Source organism: Oncorhynchus tshawytscha, linkage group LG22, assembly GCF_018296145.1.
Source record: "Oncorhynchus tshawytscha isolate Ot180627B linkage group LG22, Otsh_v2.0, whole genome shotgun sequence".
Taxonomy (NCBI): domain Eukaryota; kingdom Metazoa; phylum Chordata; class Actinopteri; order Salmoniformes; family Salmonidae; genus Oncorhynchus; species Oncorhynchus tshawytscha.
Genome location: NC_056450.1, coordinates 30,466,478 through 30,483,605, shown reverse-complemented (window position 1 = coordinate 30,483,605; position 17,128 = coordinate 30,466,478). Strand labels below are relative to the sequence as shown.

Below are 17,128 nucleotides of genomic sequence, written 5' to 3'. Positions count from 1 at the left end.
CTTAATGCTCTAGCTTAGCTAATGAACTACCTATGTTGGTTGAGCCGTGCATGACCAGAATGACACATCGATGAACCACTAAAGGCACACCGCATTTCTGTTGGAAAATTGAGAAGGAGGAGGAGTTGGACAGTTCTTTGTGTCCTAACGACCGTTAAAGCTAATTTCCTACAAGTCTACACATTTTTTCCATTGCTTAAGACTTACTCATACAGTATGCTATCTGGGGAACCGCCGAACTCCAAGGGGCCCCCAACCAACAAAGAAATGTATATATGTTTTAGATTTGAAAGAATTGAGCCTATTGGGGGGGAAGAATCGACCTGTTGTTAATATTGGGACATACATGTCCCCCCGTCCCCCATGGCAATTTCACCTAAGATGCACAGGATACAGCAGGTGTAAAACACTACAGTGAAATGCTTATATGAAATGATTATAACAGTGACCGCAGTAATTTGACTGACCTAATCATGTCCAAATCATCTAAAAGTATCTCAAATTGATCGTGAAGCTCAAAAATGTAACAAGAAAATTATAATATCTGTCCCATGACTTGAAATGGATTTTTGCCACAAACGCAAAAAAAAAGTTAGCCTGTGGAAACAGTGCTAGGGAAACTAAACCAAAGCATAGATTGCTGTCATACCTTGTCAATAGACTGCTTACAGGGTAAGGAAACCAATATGTTATTTTGTAATTCTGTTGAACAATCCCTTCACGGAGCACATTAACCCTGTGTAATCCTCCCGCTCACACGCCATCTGACAACACTTTGACAATAGGCTATAATACCAAACAAAGTGATAGCATGTAGGATGGCTAAACAAAAATGACGGTTTCTCAAAAACGTTTAGGCATATGACATCCCCTAGAAATTCACTGGTAGGACATTGTCCACTCTCTCATTTCTATATGGGCGTGTGTTGATGTCTTGGGACAATACAACATATCTGACATGCATTTTTGTTTTAAAAAATAATAATAATATCAAGCAACACTTGTAGATAGTTTTTCTTCCCTTCAAAGCAGGGTCTTGGTCAATGATGTATATAAACCGTGGATTGCTAATGCTATATGTTGGACTTTAAGAGGCCACCGGTCGGCCATATTGGCATTTCCCAGTAGGAGCAGTCCTCCATAGGATTTAATGCAATTCTACAGTATTTCAATTCAACGTTTCAAGAAGAAAATGACAGGTATTTATGTTTTTTTTTGTAGTGGGGACAGTAACATTTGTAAGATCTAAAAATTATACTTTAAGGAAAATGTTTTTATATATTTTTCATATATACATTAAGGCTTCTGTAATATAATAAATATGGCAAAAATAATGTAGATATTAACAAATGTAATTCTATAGCTTCCAAAATATTTGATACAATGGTGGGGTATGAAAATGTATGTACTCTACTGTAAGTCGCTCTGGTTAAGAGCATCTGCTAAACGACTGAAATGTGGGGGAGTGAATCGACGGATTCAACACAGCGCCCCCAATCAGCCATCTAGTGTATATTATCTGAATCATTGGTCTCGATGCCTCCCTGCTGAAATTCTGGCAGGCAAAGCGGTCGCTATGGGGGAGGGGAAATTAGTTTGGAGTCCCAGCCCTTTTTCCTTTAAACTTTGAACATGCAATGAGCCGCCATTTTAACAGATTATATTCGTCATACATACTAGTTGCATTTAGGCTATAATTAACTTGGGTTAGACTCATAGCCTGCCTGACCTATATTTTCACTTTAAAAAGTAACCGATTCATGTCATTAGAAAAGTCAGAGCGGCTGGTTCTGTAGTTTGTTTCCCCGGTGTATACAACAGTGTGCTTTAAGGAAAACAATGTGCTAATGTGAAAACTCGATTGATATATAATTGAATAGGGGGAAGAAGAATAACACATTACACACTTGATTTTAATCTAACCAACTCACTGCAAAGAAAAATACATGACGTCCAGCATGCAATGGATATGACAGTGTAATAGCACCTACTATTTTCCGGTGCGCGTATTTTTCTCTCCCTGACGACAGGTCATTCCCATTGAGGATGATGTCCTGGTTTGTACATTCTCTCAAAGAGCCATCGTCTAGCACGATTGTGCAGAAAACTGCTCCTGATGCGGGCCCGCTCCCGCACGCCAGAATGACACCGCTGTCAGTAGTGGTGACACTCATTTCGCTTCCCTTGGAACCCTCTGCATGCTGGTCAATACCGGCTTGTTTCGAAGCGCCCCCGACCAGTATTTCAGCCGGAGACATGTCAAGCAAACGTTTAGAATTCATCGTCGGACCGGAGTGGTGACTAAAGAAAGATTACCCGCTTTCTATACCTTTTCGTGCAGAAATTTGGAAGAACATACATTCAGGCCTGTCTTGAGTGGATCCCCGTGTGTTATCACTATTCTAAGGTATGGACTTCTCCACCAGCCGAGACAAGTTAAAAAGCCGACACAGTCAATTTGAAAGATTAAAGATTGTTTAGCTTTTTTTCTTCAAAAAAAATGCCACGCCCCCACTCCCCTGCGCGTGCAGCCAGGCGAAATTCACAAGGCACCGCCTTCAATTCACTGCTATTGGTCCGCTGCCATCGCAAGCCAGAAGCCAATGGGTAGTTTGGAATGTGTCACTCACTTTTTTGTGTGTGAAGATAATGGGGGTGTGTCGCTCCAGTTTGCCGGCCGGCCGGTGAAAAGGGAGAAATGAAAACAACAAGTAGCCAGCCAAGGCCTAGATTTACTGTATGCTCCGCTAAAGTCGAAGCAGCGGGCCTATGTCTGTGCAGTGTAGCCTATGCATTTAGAATAACTTCTTCAGGCTACAGAATATTCCAAAGCATTACATTAATAAATTGATATGTTTGTGCAACTACCATTTTTACCATGTCATGTTTTTATTAACCATATAGGTTTGCCTATGCCATTTTATCAGTGTAATAGCAATAGTGGTCGTGGTTACAACGAGTGCTGCTGAATGTTCTGTTAGTCCTGCTACATTGTTTCCCGACTTGAAGCTGCTACATTGTTGCAGTTTTATTACAACGTTGTTACAATGTAACAATTGCATTTATGTTGCAGCAAGATAATCATATAGCCTAGCCAGGTATTCCCATAGTGAGTTCACAATGCGGTCGGGGGTACACCAAATAAAAATGTGATTCACATTTATTTTTAAATTGTAAGCCTGCCAATGATGGCAAAAAACAACATTTGAGAGTGCGCTGACCCTGGTGCTAGAGGTGGTACGCAGCTGGAGGTTGAATGTTGGAAGGGGTACTGAACTATCAAAAGTTTGGCAACCACTGGGCCTATTGGGGAGACCGATGATAATCACAGAGCTGGGCCTCCCGGGTGGCGCAGTGGTCTAAGGCAGGGGTTCAAGCCCAGGCTCTGTTGAACTCTGGGTTTGAGCCCAGGCTCTGTCGCAGCCGGCTGCACAATTGGGTTTGGCAGGGATATCCTTGTCTCATCGTACACTAGTGACTCCTGTGTCGGGCTGGGCGCAGTGCACACTGACCAGAAGCGTGCACCATGGCTCTCAACCTTTGCCTCTCCCGACACTGTGTGGAGGTGCAGTAAAAGTGAATGCAAGTCACCCAGTAAAATAACACTTGAGTAAAAGTTGGTTTGAAGTAAAATTTGGTTTGAAATATATTAAAAGTAAATGCACTTGTTAAAATATACTGAAGTATCAAAAGTAAAAGTATAAATAATTTCAAATTCCATATACAGTTGGGCAAAAAAGTATTTAGTCAGCCACCAATTGTGCCTATTCTCCCACTTAAAAAGATGAGAGAGGCCTGTACTTTTCATTATAGGTACACTTCAACTATGACAGACAAAATGAGAAGAAAAATCCAGAAAATCACATTGTAGGATTTTTAATGAATTTATTAGCAAAATATGGTGGAAAATAAGTATTTGGTCACCTACAAACAAGTAAGATTTCTGGCTTTCACAGACCTGTAACTTCTTCTTTAAGAGGCTCCTCTGTCCTCCACTCATTACCTGTATTAATGGTACCTGTTTGAACTATTTACCTGTATAAAAGGGCTGATCCCTCACCTTCCTCATGATCATTGATGCCCCACGAGGTGAGATCTTGCATGGAGCCCCAGACCGAGGGTGATTAACCATCATCTTGAACTTCTTCCATTTTCTAATAATTGCGCCAACAGTTGTTGCCTTCTCACCAAGCTGCTTGCCTATTGTCCTGTAGCCCATCCCAGCCTTGTGCAGGTCTACAATTTTATCCCTGATGTCCTTACACAGCTCTCTAGTCTTGGCCATTGTGGAGAGGTTGGATTCTGTTTGATTGAGTGTGTGGACAGATGTCTTTTATACAGGTAAATAGTTCAAACAGGTGCAGTTAATACAGGTAATGAGTGGAGAACAGGAAGGGTTCTTAAAGAAAAACTAACAGGTCTGTGAGAGTCGGAATTCTTACTGGTTGGTAAGTGATCAAATACTTATGTCATGCAATAAAATGCAAATTAATTATTTAAAAATCATACAATGTGATTTTCTGGATTTTTGTTTTAGATTCCATCTCTCACAGTTGAAGTGTACCTATGATAAAAATTACAGACTACATGCTTTGTAAGTAGGAAAACCTGCAAAATCGGCAGTTTATCAAATACTTGTTCTCCCCACTGTATTTACTATATTTTATACCATCAATTGCATCTTGCCTATGCCGCTCGGTCATTGCTCATCAATATATTTATATGTACATATTCTTATTCCATCCCTTTACTTAGATTTGTGTTTATTAGGTAGATGTTGTGGAATTGTTAGATTACTTGTTGATATTGCTGCACGGTCGGAACTAGTAGCACAAGCATTTCGCTACACTCGCAATAACATCTGCTAACCATGTGTATGTGACCAAAAACATTTTATTTTATTTTATTTGAATCCACTGCAGACAGAGTCTCTCTTTTGTAGATACTGTTTAGCATCTCCAGTGGAATCAGTTGATATTGTTAGTATTAGGTCATGTCAGTGCCTTAGTTGTGGTGAGTCAAATATCCTTTTGTGTTTACGTTTTGTTTTATTACCGTGAAGCTGCTCATTTCTATTTCTCCGATGGTACCAGTATACAGGGTAGATAAAGCGCAGTTCTATTTTTAGGTTAAGTAATATCTTTAAAGAGGTTGCTGCTAACTTAGTGGTAATTGCTGTAAAATGTGATTTATAAAATGTTTTATACTATCTCTTAAAACAGCCTAGTTTTGGTTTGTAAATAAGTATTTGTTATTTATTATGCGCAACTTGTTTTAAATCCTTCACTATTTCAACATGACTTGCTATTTGATAGGTTTAGTGCTCCCCAATACAAGCACATCATGTGTGGATATCTTTGCGTGGGGATTAGCGGTTACCTTGTTCTATTAGGTGACCACGGTGGGTTTTATTTGTCATACCAGACTTCAGAGTATTGTTTGTTTATGTTTTTTATTCTTCTTCAATATTTTTTAATTGCTATTTTTGGATAAATGTTTAATGGATCAGTTGTTATTGTAATCTGGCATCTATCCTTTTCCCACCTGACTTTACATGGCTAGGCATAATGTCATGAGAGGGACAGCTGGTTGCTCGGTCACTTTTGCTAGCTGGAATGTTCAAACTTTAAATCACCCAGTAAAGCGTAAAATGTTTCTTTCTCATTTAAATCACCTTAAAGTAGATATTGCTTTTCTTCAGGTGACACATCTCCACACTTTCGACCACTCTCGTTTAAAAGGTCAATCATATTATTCCAATTTTCATTCTAAAACTAGAGGAGGAGCCATTTTAATTAGTAAAAACATACCATTCGCAATGTCAAGTGTAGAGGCAGACTCAGCAGGCTGTTTCATTAGTGTAGTAGGAAGACTGTATAACACACCTGTTATCTTGGCTAACATTTACGTGCCAAACTGGGATAACAGTTCATACTTCACAAATGTATATTCTCGATGACCAAATATGGACACACACCACCTAATAATAGGTGGTGATATGAATTGTGTACTGTCGCCCAATCTGGATCGTAGCTCTCCTAAGATACCACCTTCATAAAAGACAGTATCCACAATCAAGCTATTTCTTAAGACATATGGCATATCTCACGTGTGCGTTTTTGCAATCCCATAGCTAGGGAGTATTATCTTTTCTCACCAGTTCATAAGAACCTTCTCATGTATAGACTACTTTTTCCTAGACAATACATTTCTGCCATTTATCACGGAGTGTGATTACCAAGCTATAGTCATTTCGGATCATTCTCCTCTTTCTATGAAATTACTTATACCAAATACGCAGCCTAATGTTTGCCCTTGGCGGCTTTACTCACTACTTCCATCAGAAGAAACCTTTGTTGCTTTTATATCATCTCAAATTGAACTATTTCTCGAGCTTAATCAAACCCCTGGAATGTCTCCTACAGCAGTATGGGAATCAATGAAGGCTTATCTAAGGGGCCAAAGTATTTTGTACAGTGCAAGATTAAGGAAGTGCAATATTCAACGCCTAGGGGAACTTAAAATTGGATTTGGATATGGCATATTCACACTCTTCATCCACAGATTTAGATTAAACAACATTTGACAATTAAGACAGAGTGTAACGGCCATTGGTGGAAGAAGGTGAGGACCAAAGCGCAGCGTGGTACATGTTCGTCATTTATTAAATAGAACTGAACACTAAATACAAAGTAACAAAAAGAACAACCGAAACAGCTCCATCAGGTGCAAAGCACAAAACAGAAAGCAACTACCTACAAAACCTATGTGGGCAAGAGCTACCTAAGTATGGTCCTCAGTCAGAGAAAACAATAGACAGCTGTCCCTGATTGAGAAACATGCTCGGCCAAAAACAAAGAAATACAAAAACATAGAAAAAGGAACATAGAATGCCCACCCTAGTCACACCCTGGCCTAACCAAAATAGAGAATGACAGTATCCCCCCAAAGGTGCTGACGCAAAACCTGACTCAAAGGGGAGGGTCCGGGTGGGCCTTCCTTACGGCGGCGGCTCGGGTGTGGGATGTGGACCCCGCTCCACCTCAGTCTTGGCCCACTTAGGTGGTGCCTCTGGAGCGGGGACCCTCGCAGCGGGCCCCGGACTGAAGACCCTCGTAGAGGGTGCCACTGGACTGAGGGGCGCCTCTGGACTGAGGGGCGCCTCTGGACTGAGTGGCTGCGATTCTGGCAGCTCCGGAGTGAAGGGCGGCTCTGGCAGCTCCGGACTGACGGGCGACTCTGGCAGCTCCGGACTGACGGGCGGTTCTGGCGCCTCCGGACTGACGGGCGGCTCTGGCAGCTCCGGACAGGAGGGCGGCTCTGGCAACTCCGAACATAGAATGCCCACCCTAGTTACACCCTGGCCTAACCAAAATAGAGAATAAAAGCCTCTCTATGGCCAGGGCGTGACACAGAGTTTGATCTTCTTTCAACTCGACAAGCTGAAATTCTAATTTCTAAATAAATCTCTACTCTAATTTGGAACATGGAGAGAAATCAGGGAAAACGCTAGCACACCAGATGCAGAGAACAACAAATCAAACCATACTGTACCTCAGATAACTTATAATCTCTGTAACAAATGTATTGATCATTTAGAGGTCAATGCATGCTTTCATAACTTTTACTCACAATTATACACTTCGGAATCTGCTGGTACTGCTACATTACTCGACACCTTTGAGAGTTTAGATATTCCAACAGTTGAACCTGAGATAGCTGCTGAATTAGAAGAACAGTCTCTGTAGAAGAGATTCTGTTGGCAATAAAAATGTATGTAGTGTGGTAAATCCCCTGGACCCAACAGATTTCCGAGCAAATAAAAAAAAACAATCTCAGATCAACTGTCCCCTCTCTTGTTTTCCGTATTTGAGGAATCATTCTCCTCAATCTCTTCGCCCGCAACAATGAGACAAGCATGTGTATAACTTATCCTGAAAAAAATGTAAACTCTTGAGTGTGGTTCATATAGGCCAATTTCTTTACTGAATTGCGATGTAAATAGGCTTTTTAAGATGATTGCCTGCCGTTTTGAGTCAGTTCTTCCCTCCATTATCTCTACAGATCAATCTGGTTTCATTAAAAAATTGTCATTCTTTTTTCAACATCAGATGTCTTTATAACATACTTTATAATCCCTCTTCATTTGACACTCCAGATATTGTTATCACTTGATGCTGAGAAGGCATTTGATAGGGTGGAGTGGGATTAATTACTTTATACTCTGAAACAATTTGGATTCGGTCCCAATTTTAAGTCCTGGATCAAAGTATTTTCTTTCTCCGCTATGGCTGCAGTGCGCACAAATAAAAACTTTTCATCCTATTTCCAACTTCGACATGGGACAAGACAGGGTTGTGCTCTATCCCCTCAGCTGTTTGCCGTCACAAAACACCACTATCAAAGATTTTCGAAGAGGGCATAAAGTTTCACTCTATACGGATGACATGCTATTATATATGTCTAACCCTTTAACTGGTCTTCCAGAGATCAATTTTCTACTAAAGACATTTGCTAAAATATCCGGGTATAAAAGTTAATTGATGCCTATTAATCCTTCTACCACGCAAATAGGAACTTGAACGCTGTGATTTACTTTCATTTCCTTTGGGTGGAAGAATTAACACTGTTAAAATGAATGTATTACATACGTTTTTATACTTATTTCAATGTATTGCTATCTTTCTGACATTTTTTTAAAATCTCCATAGATAAACTGACATCTGCTTTTATCTGGAACAAGAAAAACCCTTGGATAAGTACGAGTGTATTGCAGAGGTCTCGCCCCCAGGGTGGTCTAGCACTTCCGAACTTTCAATATTATTACTGGGCAGCTAATATAAGAATCATTCTATACTGGATGACAGAAATCCCTGATGTTACAGGCCCGAAGATATCTCATCCTGTGGTTCCACCTCCTTAGCTGCCTTACTCAGCTCAACACTTGCATTAGCTGAGCCTGTTTCCATATGCACTAAAAACCCGGTTGTGAAACATTCTCAAAAAATCTGGAAACAGTTCAAGCGATTGTTTGATCTCAGTGAATTTTCAACTTCTGCCCCATTATTAAAGAAACCTACATTCTCTCCATCATTATTAGACCAGGTGTTTCATATCTGGTCTGGAAAGGGGATCTCGTCACTGAATGACTTGCACATTGATAAAGATTTTGCATTTTTTGAACAGTTAGTATAAAAGTTCAATATTCCTAGATCCCATTTATATAGATACTTGCAATTGTGTAGTTTTGTATATTTTTTTACTCTAGTCACTTTCCATCACGCCCACCCACCTACCTCCCTTCTAGATTCTATTTTTAAAGTGAACCCTTTATCAAGGGGGCATATGCTTGATCTATACATTATTAAACTTGAACTATCTGGATTCTCTGAAATCTCTTAAAAACCAATGGGAAGAGGATTTAGGTAACCAACTTTCAGACAAAATTTGGCAGAGTATGCTTCATAGAATACATTCTTGATCCGTATGTCTAAGACATTCTGTAATTCAATTTAAAATAGTTAATCGGCTGCATTGGTCAAAGGCAAAATTATTCAAGATTAGACCAGAAATAGATTCCACTTGTGACCGATGTATGCAGGCTCCTGCTACTTTATCACAAATGTTTTGGAAATGACATAAATTGACAGATTTCTGGAAATCAATTTTCGTTTTCTAAGATATTGGAGAGGCCTATAGAACCTTCTGCCTTTATTGCATTATTCGGAGTGGCACCACAGGAGGACCATCTAAACAGTTCTATGGAGTGGCACCACAGGAGGACCATCTAAACAGTTCTATGGAGTGGCACCACAGGAGGACCATCTAAACAGTTCTATGGAGTGGCACCACAGGAGGACCATCTAAACAGTTCTATGGAGTGGCACCACAGGAGGACCATCTAAACAGTTCTATGGAGTGGCACCATAGGAGGACCATCTAAACAGTTCTATGGAGTGGCACCACAGGAGGACCATCTAAACAGTTCTATGGAGTGGCACCACAGGAGGACCATCTAAACAGTTCTATGGAGTGGCACCACAGGAGGACCATCTAAACAGTTCTATGGAGTGGCACCACAGGAGGACCATCTAAACAGTTCTATGGAGTGGCACCATAGGAGGCCCTTTTAAACAGTTCTATGGAGTGGCACCACAGGAGGACCATCTAAACAGTTCTATGGAGTGGCACCACAGGAGGACCATCTAAACAGTTCTATGGAGTGGCACCACAGGAGGACCATCTAAACAGTTCTATGGAGTGGCACCATAGGAGGCCCTTTTAAACAGTTCTATGGAGTGGCACCACAGGAGGACCATCTAAACAGTTCTATGGAGTGGCACCATAGGAGGCCCTTTTAAACAGTTCTATGGGAACATGCTGGCATGTATTACTCTTCTAGCTAGACATTTGATACTATTTAAGTGGAATGATTACATTTTATAATATCTGCCAACCTTTCTAGAAGACATGGACCCAGCTAATTTCACAATTCCGTAAACCAACCCAAATTAGAATTTATATGATATATTTTTTTTTAACCTTTTGTTTTATAATATCTTTGTATTTGTTTTACAATTACTATATTACTCATTGTATATCATAGCTGGTTTAAGTCTTGTTTCAGGGGTGGGGCTCTTTTAGGACATGGTTCCTAAAATATTTGATTTGGTAGGGGATCCGTGTGTGTTCTGCCCTCTACTTGTTCTGCCTGTTATCTGTATAATCATAAAGAATGCCACAAAAAAAGATGTTGTCAATGGTACAGATGTATAACTTTTTGAGGATCTGAGGGCCCATACCAAATCTTTTCAGCCTCCTGAGGGGGAAGAGGCATTGTCGTACCGTCTTCACAACTGTGTTGGTGTGTTTGGACCGTCCGAACTGGAACTTGAAGCTCTCAACTGTCTCCACTCCAGTCCAGTAGATGTGAATGGTGGTGTGCTCGGCCCTTCTTTTCCTGTAGTCCACGATCAGCTCCTCTGTCTTGCTGAGGTTGAGGGAGAGGTTATTGTCCTGGCACCATACAGCCAGGTCTCTGACCTCCTCCTGGTAGACTGTCTCATCATCATCGGTGAAAGGGTCTAGCACCTTTATGTTGTCAGAAAACTTAATGATGGTGTTGGAGCTGTGTGCGGCCATGCAGTAATGGGTGAACAGGGAGTACAGAAGGGGGCTAAGTACGCACCCCGAGAGGCCCCCGTGTTGAGGGTCAGTGTGGAGGATGTGGTATTGCCTACCCTCACCACTTGGGGGCGGCTGGTCAGAAATTCCAGTATCCAATTGCAGAGGGAGGTGTTTAATCCCAGGGTCCTTAGCTTAGTGATGAGCTTGGAGGGCACTATGGTGTTGAATGCTGAGCCGCAGTCAAGGAACAAAATTCTCATGAAGGTGTTCCATTTGTCCAGGTGGGAAAGGGCAGTGTGGAGTGCAATAGCAATTGCATCATCTTTGGATCTCTTGGGGAGGTATGCAAATTGGAGGGGTCCAGAGTGATGGTGTTGTTGTGAGCCATGACCAGCCTTTCAAAGCATTTCATGGCTACAGATGTGAGTGCTCTGAGCCGATAGTCATTTAGTCAGGTTATCTTGGCGTTTTTGGGCACTGGGACTATGGTGGTCTGCTTGAAACATATAGTATTACAGACTGGGTCAGGGATAGGTTGAACATGTCAGTGAAGACACTTGCTAGCTGGTCAGCACATGCTCTGAGTACGCATACTGATAATCTGTCTGGGCCTGCGGCATTGTGAATGTTAACCTGTTTAAAGGTCTCACATCGGCTACGGAGAGCGTGATCACACAGCTGGTGCTCTTATGCATTTTTCAGTGTTGCTTGCCTTCACGTGAGCATAGATGGTATTTAGCTCATCTGATAGGCTTGCATCACCGGGCAACACGCAGCTGGGTTTCCCTTTGTAATCCGTGATACTTTGCAAGCCATGACACAGGATTCAATCTTAGTCCTGTATTGACACTTTGCCTGTTTGATAGTTTGCCGGAGGGCAGAGCAGGATTTTTAAAATCTATTTCTTGGGCATCTCCTCACAAGAGATTTGCGATGAGGCACGTTTGGCCTCCCCTCAAACATTTATGTGATTCTACCTACTGGATGCCACTTCACTTTCCTTGGCACATACTGTTCTCAATGTCAGAACCTCTGAGGGAGGTTAATGTTCGGACTAACCTGGCTTCGGAGAGTGTGATACATCGAAACAAGTATTTGAAAAAAAAATGTGGGTTACTGTCATAACCCTGGTTCTCTGATAATATGAGTGAGACATATCACTGATTTCCCTGCTCACAAGAGAGCAAGGAAGATAGACATTTTTGAGAATGACCAGAGGATGGGTGAGTTGCGCCTTATAAAGACAGGAGGGGCCCACTTCATTCGTCACTCAACCTGTCTATCTCTGACAGACGCTGTGTGATTGGTTCTTCCCCGAGTAGTGATTAGTAGAGGGGATCCCAATGAGATACATCTTAGTCATATTATCAGAGAACCAAGTTTCAATTTCAAAATTTTATGATCCACTTGTTCAAACTGAATAATAGCAAATAGATTTCCTAAAATTAGCTGCTTTGCACAGGACTCCCACAGCCATTTGCATTCAAATTTGCATACAAATTCCTTGCAGTGTTGTAGCGAATTTAGAGGGCAGCTCGACATGGGACTCAAACACACACATAGCCCCTGGTCTCAAGGATCCCAAGATAATTTGTTTAATTTGATGTGCTCACATAGGCCTACTACGGTCATTAGAAGGATAGTTACCATAAGGAGGGGAATACTTCTGTTAGTCGTAAAGCCCCATGATAAGGTCGTTAATACTCCTGAACTTAGTCACTGTTACTAGCCAGTTACCACCCGATACTCTACCCTGCACTTAAGAGACTGCTGCCCTATGTAGGTTTGAAGGGATTGTCCGTAGAGCTCTGAAACAGGATTGTGTCGAGGCATAGATCTGAAGGGTACCAAAAAATGTCTGCATCATTGAAGGTCCCCAAGAACACAGTGGCTTCCATCATTCTTAAATGGAAGAAGTTTGGATCCACCAAGACTGGTTCCAGGAGCTGGCCACCTGGCCAAACTGAGCAATTGGGGGTGAAAGGCCTTGGTCAGGGAGGTGACCAAGAACGCTATGGTCACTCTGACAGAGCTCCAGAGTTCCACTGTGGAGATGGGAGAACTTTCCAGAAAGATGACAATCTCTGCAGCACTCCACCTATTGAGGCCTTTATGGTAGAGTGGCAGGGTAGAAACATTAGAAATGTAAATATTCTATTATTCAATTTGATTGAGTGTATTAGATCATTAGACTAATAAGCGTTACATGGACCAGGTAGCCTTAGCTATTTCTAAACTCCGCTCCTGCCACTTGGCTTATGTTGCGTTCATAACAAAGTGGGAGGGTGGTATTTAACATATACGACCGGGAAAAATCCGCTTGAACGTCCTCCAACTGGTAGTTAGTGGGAAACATGTCTATCATCCCTGAGCGCCAACTTCTCCCACATGCTGACCTCTGATGTACCCTACTAAGTAAATTACCTCTATAACAGCATTTTCTGCAGTTATATGCAACAAAACATTATTTATAAAAAGCTATCTATTAATATGGTTTTGAAAACTTTAATGTGTTTACAAGCATGATAGCTGTACTTTCAGATATGGTTGACGCAGCTTGTTTGCCATTAGCCAATCTGTGTTCCTCAACGAGTTCAACGCACTTGAATGCATCAAACTGGTACTTACGATTTCGTAATTACCATCAAACTGGTAATTACGATGTCTAGGGCCTGGAAGACCAGGCCCTAGACATAAGCAACATAAGCGGTCTCTTAAGGCCCCCGGCCGCTAGGAGGGCTCCAACCAAATTGTTATTATGTGTAGACTTGCAGAAAATGTGCTTTAAAACCACCACATTTTCTCTATGACCCATGGCAGAATGTTTTATTTAAGACTTCAATTTGTTCTCTCCGCCGTCAAGAGGGAGACCACTAAAATGTTTTACCTGTGAGGTGCGGGGCCCCCAAACTAAATGTTGCTTAGGGTCCCCAAAAAGCTAGGGCCGTCCCTGCCACTTGGTTATGAAAGCAGCATTAGGCTAGACCTACTGTTGTTTCAACAACATGCCTGACTCAGACCACGTTTAGCTGCAGGCAGCGTTCCCTTTGTTGTGGACGACCAACCCAGAAAATGCCTATTTCAGGTCAAAAATAACAAACATAAAACATCATTAAAGACAACATGGTCATGCACACACAGACACGTTTTAAGGTGCTACTTTATTACAAAAGTAAAAACTTGAGACTGATATTTTATGAATGATTATAAAACATTTACAATCTTTTGCACATGTTCACATGATGTTATATTATATTGTTTTCCACGTTAAAACCCTGTGTCATCTTAAAACCAAAATACAACATAGGCCACAGCGCTGCCACTCACAGGCCCATAAACCAATTATTGGAAAATATTAGAATTAATATAGGGGATAACACTTCTGCTCCACTACATGCGTCATCAATGTGACGTTCTACCTGCTACACAGAAACCAACCAAAATCAACTGTATTTCTCATTATTTCAATTCACAAGATAGATTGAAAGAGAGCGTCAGCCATTGAGAATTGAACATCAGCGATTCTTGAAAAGTAGGCTAGCTCATCATTGCTCCAACGTAAAAGCACAACATTTGTGATAACCATCAATATATCCACTAACATCAAGTCTTTCAGCATACAACCAATAACAAGTGAAATAGTTCTGTATGACATCAAAACAACAATATTTCACATAATACCATTTGCCTCAAAATGTGGGCGTGTCTTTGTCAGATATGTTTGTGCTAAACTGAGAGGCAAAAAGAAATAGATTAATGCACAATATATTATTTGCCATAATATGCATTTTCAAAATATATTTTAAAGTACTGTTTAGCTTTTATTTGGTCCTGGTCCGTCCATGTCTTTGTCAATTTAGTCTGTGCTAAACGGGTTGAATGAAAAGTTTGTGAATTTCCTCAGGACACTAGCAGTGTCAGTGCTGGATGACAAAATATATGTTTCCAAAGCTGCTTAAATGATCTCAGCTGTTAGTCATTGGTCATATCACATACACCAATACAACTGCACTATTGATGTTGAAAGCATGCAGGGTCGGCATGACCCCCAGGCAGTCCCTCTACCCCTCCACCCCCATATCTCTCCCTTGGTCCCTCAGAAGAAGCAACATCAAAGGCCCATCCCTAACAGCACAGAGAGGAGAGGAGAAAAGATAGAGGAGATAAGAGAGGAAAAAGAGAGAGAGGATAATACAGGGAGTAGAACCAGAGTGTGCTTCCTCCCTCCTACTGGCAACCTCCTGACAGTTTCATAATTTGGAGCATGGAGAGAGGAAGGTCTCTCTCTCTCTCTCTCTCTCAGCCCCAAAATGGAATGTTATTTTTTTTCTCCCATGACAAAACAGGAAAACAGGAAACAAACATTAGGAAATAAATAAAGTACTACAATATTTTGTTTTTTCATTTGGTCAAAGACATGCATTATGTTTCAAGCAGGAAAATTGCACCAACAGCATTAAACACAGTACAAGTAGCATCTCCATGGCAGTGGCATAAGCTATTTAAACACAATAGGTAAACATTTTTTTTATTACATAAACAGTGCATTAAGAAAATACAGAATGCATTTCATAAGATGTATTTCATAGTAAACCTATACACACCTATACATCTTATAGAACTACATTTTCCACACGCTCTCCTAACGTTAGATGGCCTAACACATACTGCTGTTATTCATCCCTCATATACCTCTCTGTCCCTGAGCAGTTTGTGTCCCTCTTTACCTTTTGACGTGAAAACACCCCTTTATTAAACCCTAATGTCACTGTTTTTCTTCTTCAGTTCATACATCACATTTCCCCCAAGAGCTACATGGGAAAGAGCTTGTTTACAATAGAACAGAACTTTCAGCACAGGCTGGGGGGGGCTTCCAAAAGACGCTCACTGGTCATTTTATGCCCAACACTTTATTTTCTTTGGATTCCAACCCCTCAATGGCTGTTCCAACCGACAGACAGACTGTGGCCCAGAGTGCAGCAGTAGAGTCCTGGCATTGACTTCAGCCTGTGAAGCGAATCAGGGCCCTGCTACACAAACGCCCTTCACTGCAGTAACTACACGAAACCGCCAATAGCCCTACAACTCTCCAAGACTCCATTACCTTGGCCATAAAAGAAAATGTTAGCAACGCCCCATAGGTCCTGGGCAGAGATTGTGAAATCGGTTGCCTTTCTCCTTCAGAGAAAGATCTACCCAGCCCACGCCGTGTCCCTGACCCGTTGGCTTTGCCCTGTGTATCTCTGCCAAGATTGTGTATGTCTGTGTGTGTGTGTGTTTTGCCATGCAAATAACATTATTTTAAGCTCCAGGAGTTTTGAAAACAAAGAACGTGAATAACAACTTACAATAAATTAAATCTGACTAAAGTATAGCCAAATCAGTACTCTTTATGACAGCTCACCCCAAAATTCTACTTAGACGGTGCCAATCACCCCCATTCACTTGAGAATAAGGCTCTACACCACAGAACCTGTGTTATATGGATTCCACTCGACATTAGACCACTTTTGAGATGTGAAAAGGGAAGACTTCGGTGTCGAGTCAAACTGTCCCTATAAGTGTGTCAGTTGTTGCTCTGTGGTCAGTCACTGTGGTTAAAGCTCAGTGGTTCTGGATGGAATTAACAGTGTGAGGCAGCCTGAGGCGGACCACTGCTTCACTTAGAACTGTGTCACCACTGACAACAAGGCCATTTTACCCGGCCGTATCAACCGGCTGAGCTCAATACAACGCTACAAGATGAACATCAGAGTCAGAAAGTTGGTCAAGATCTCTCAGCATATAACTCTGATACATGTACTTCAGATGTATAGTGAGTGATTGCTGTATGACACTTTCATCCAAAGACCCTTCCAGTTACAAGACATCTTCAGTGTGTGTATCTGTGGTTAGGGGCAACTTCTACCTTGAATACCAAGGAGTAAAGAGTGTACAGGAGAGTGGTGGGTTGGAGCCAAGCTCGCCTCCTCCAGGTCAGAGCATGTTAACGTCCACGTAC

The 17,128-nt window shown here is 41.5% G+C and overlaps 1 protein-coding gene across 2 annotated transcripts in view; it reads right to left on the bottom strand.

Moving 5' to 3' along the window:
• LOC112237026 (zinc finger protein 704) overlaps positions 1-2,563 on the bottom strand; it is a 106,107-nt gene extending 103,544 nt beyond the window's left edge. The window contains exon 1 of one of the 2 annotated variants that reach the window (XM_042304068.1): positions 1,992-2,563. In XM_042304068.1, the coding sequence (XP_042160002.1) occupies positions 1,992-2,282 (291 nt within the window). In that variant the 5' untranslated portion in view covers positions 2,283-2,563. The remainder of the gene's footprint in view (positions 1-1,991) is intronic. The other variant, XM_042304069.1, reaches the window with a different exon arrangement.
• Positions 2,564-17,128: the final 14,565 nt, after the last annotated feature.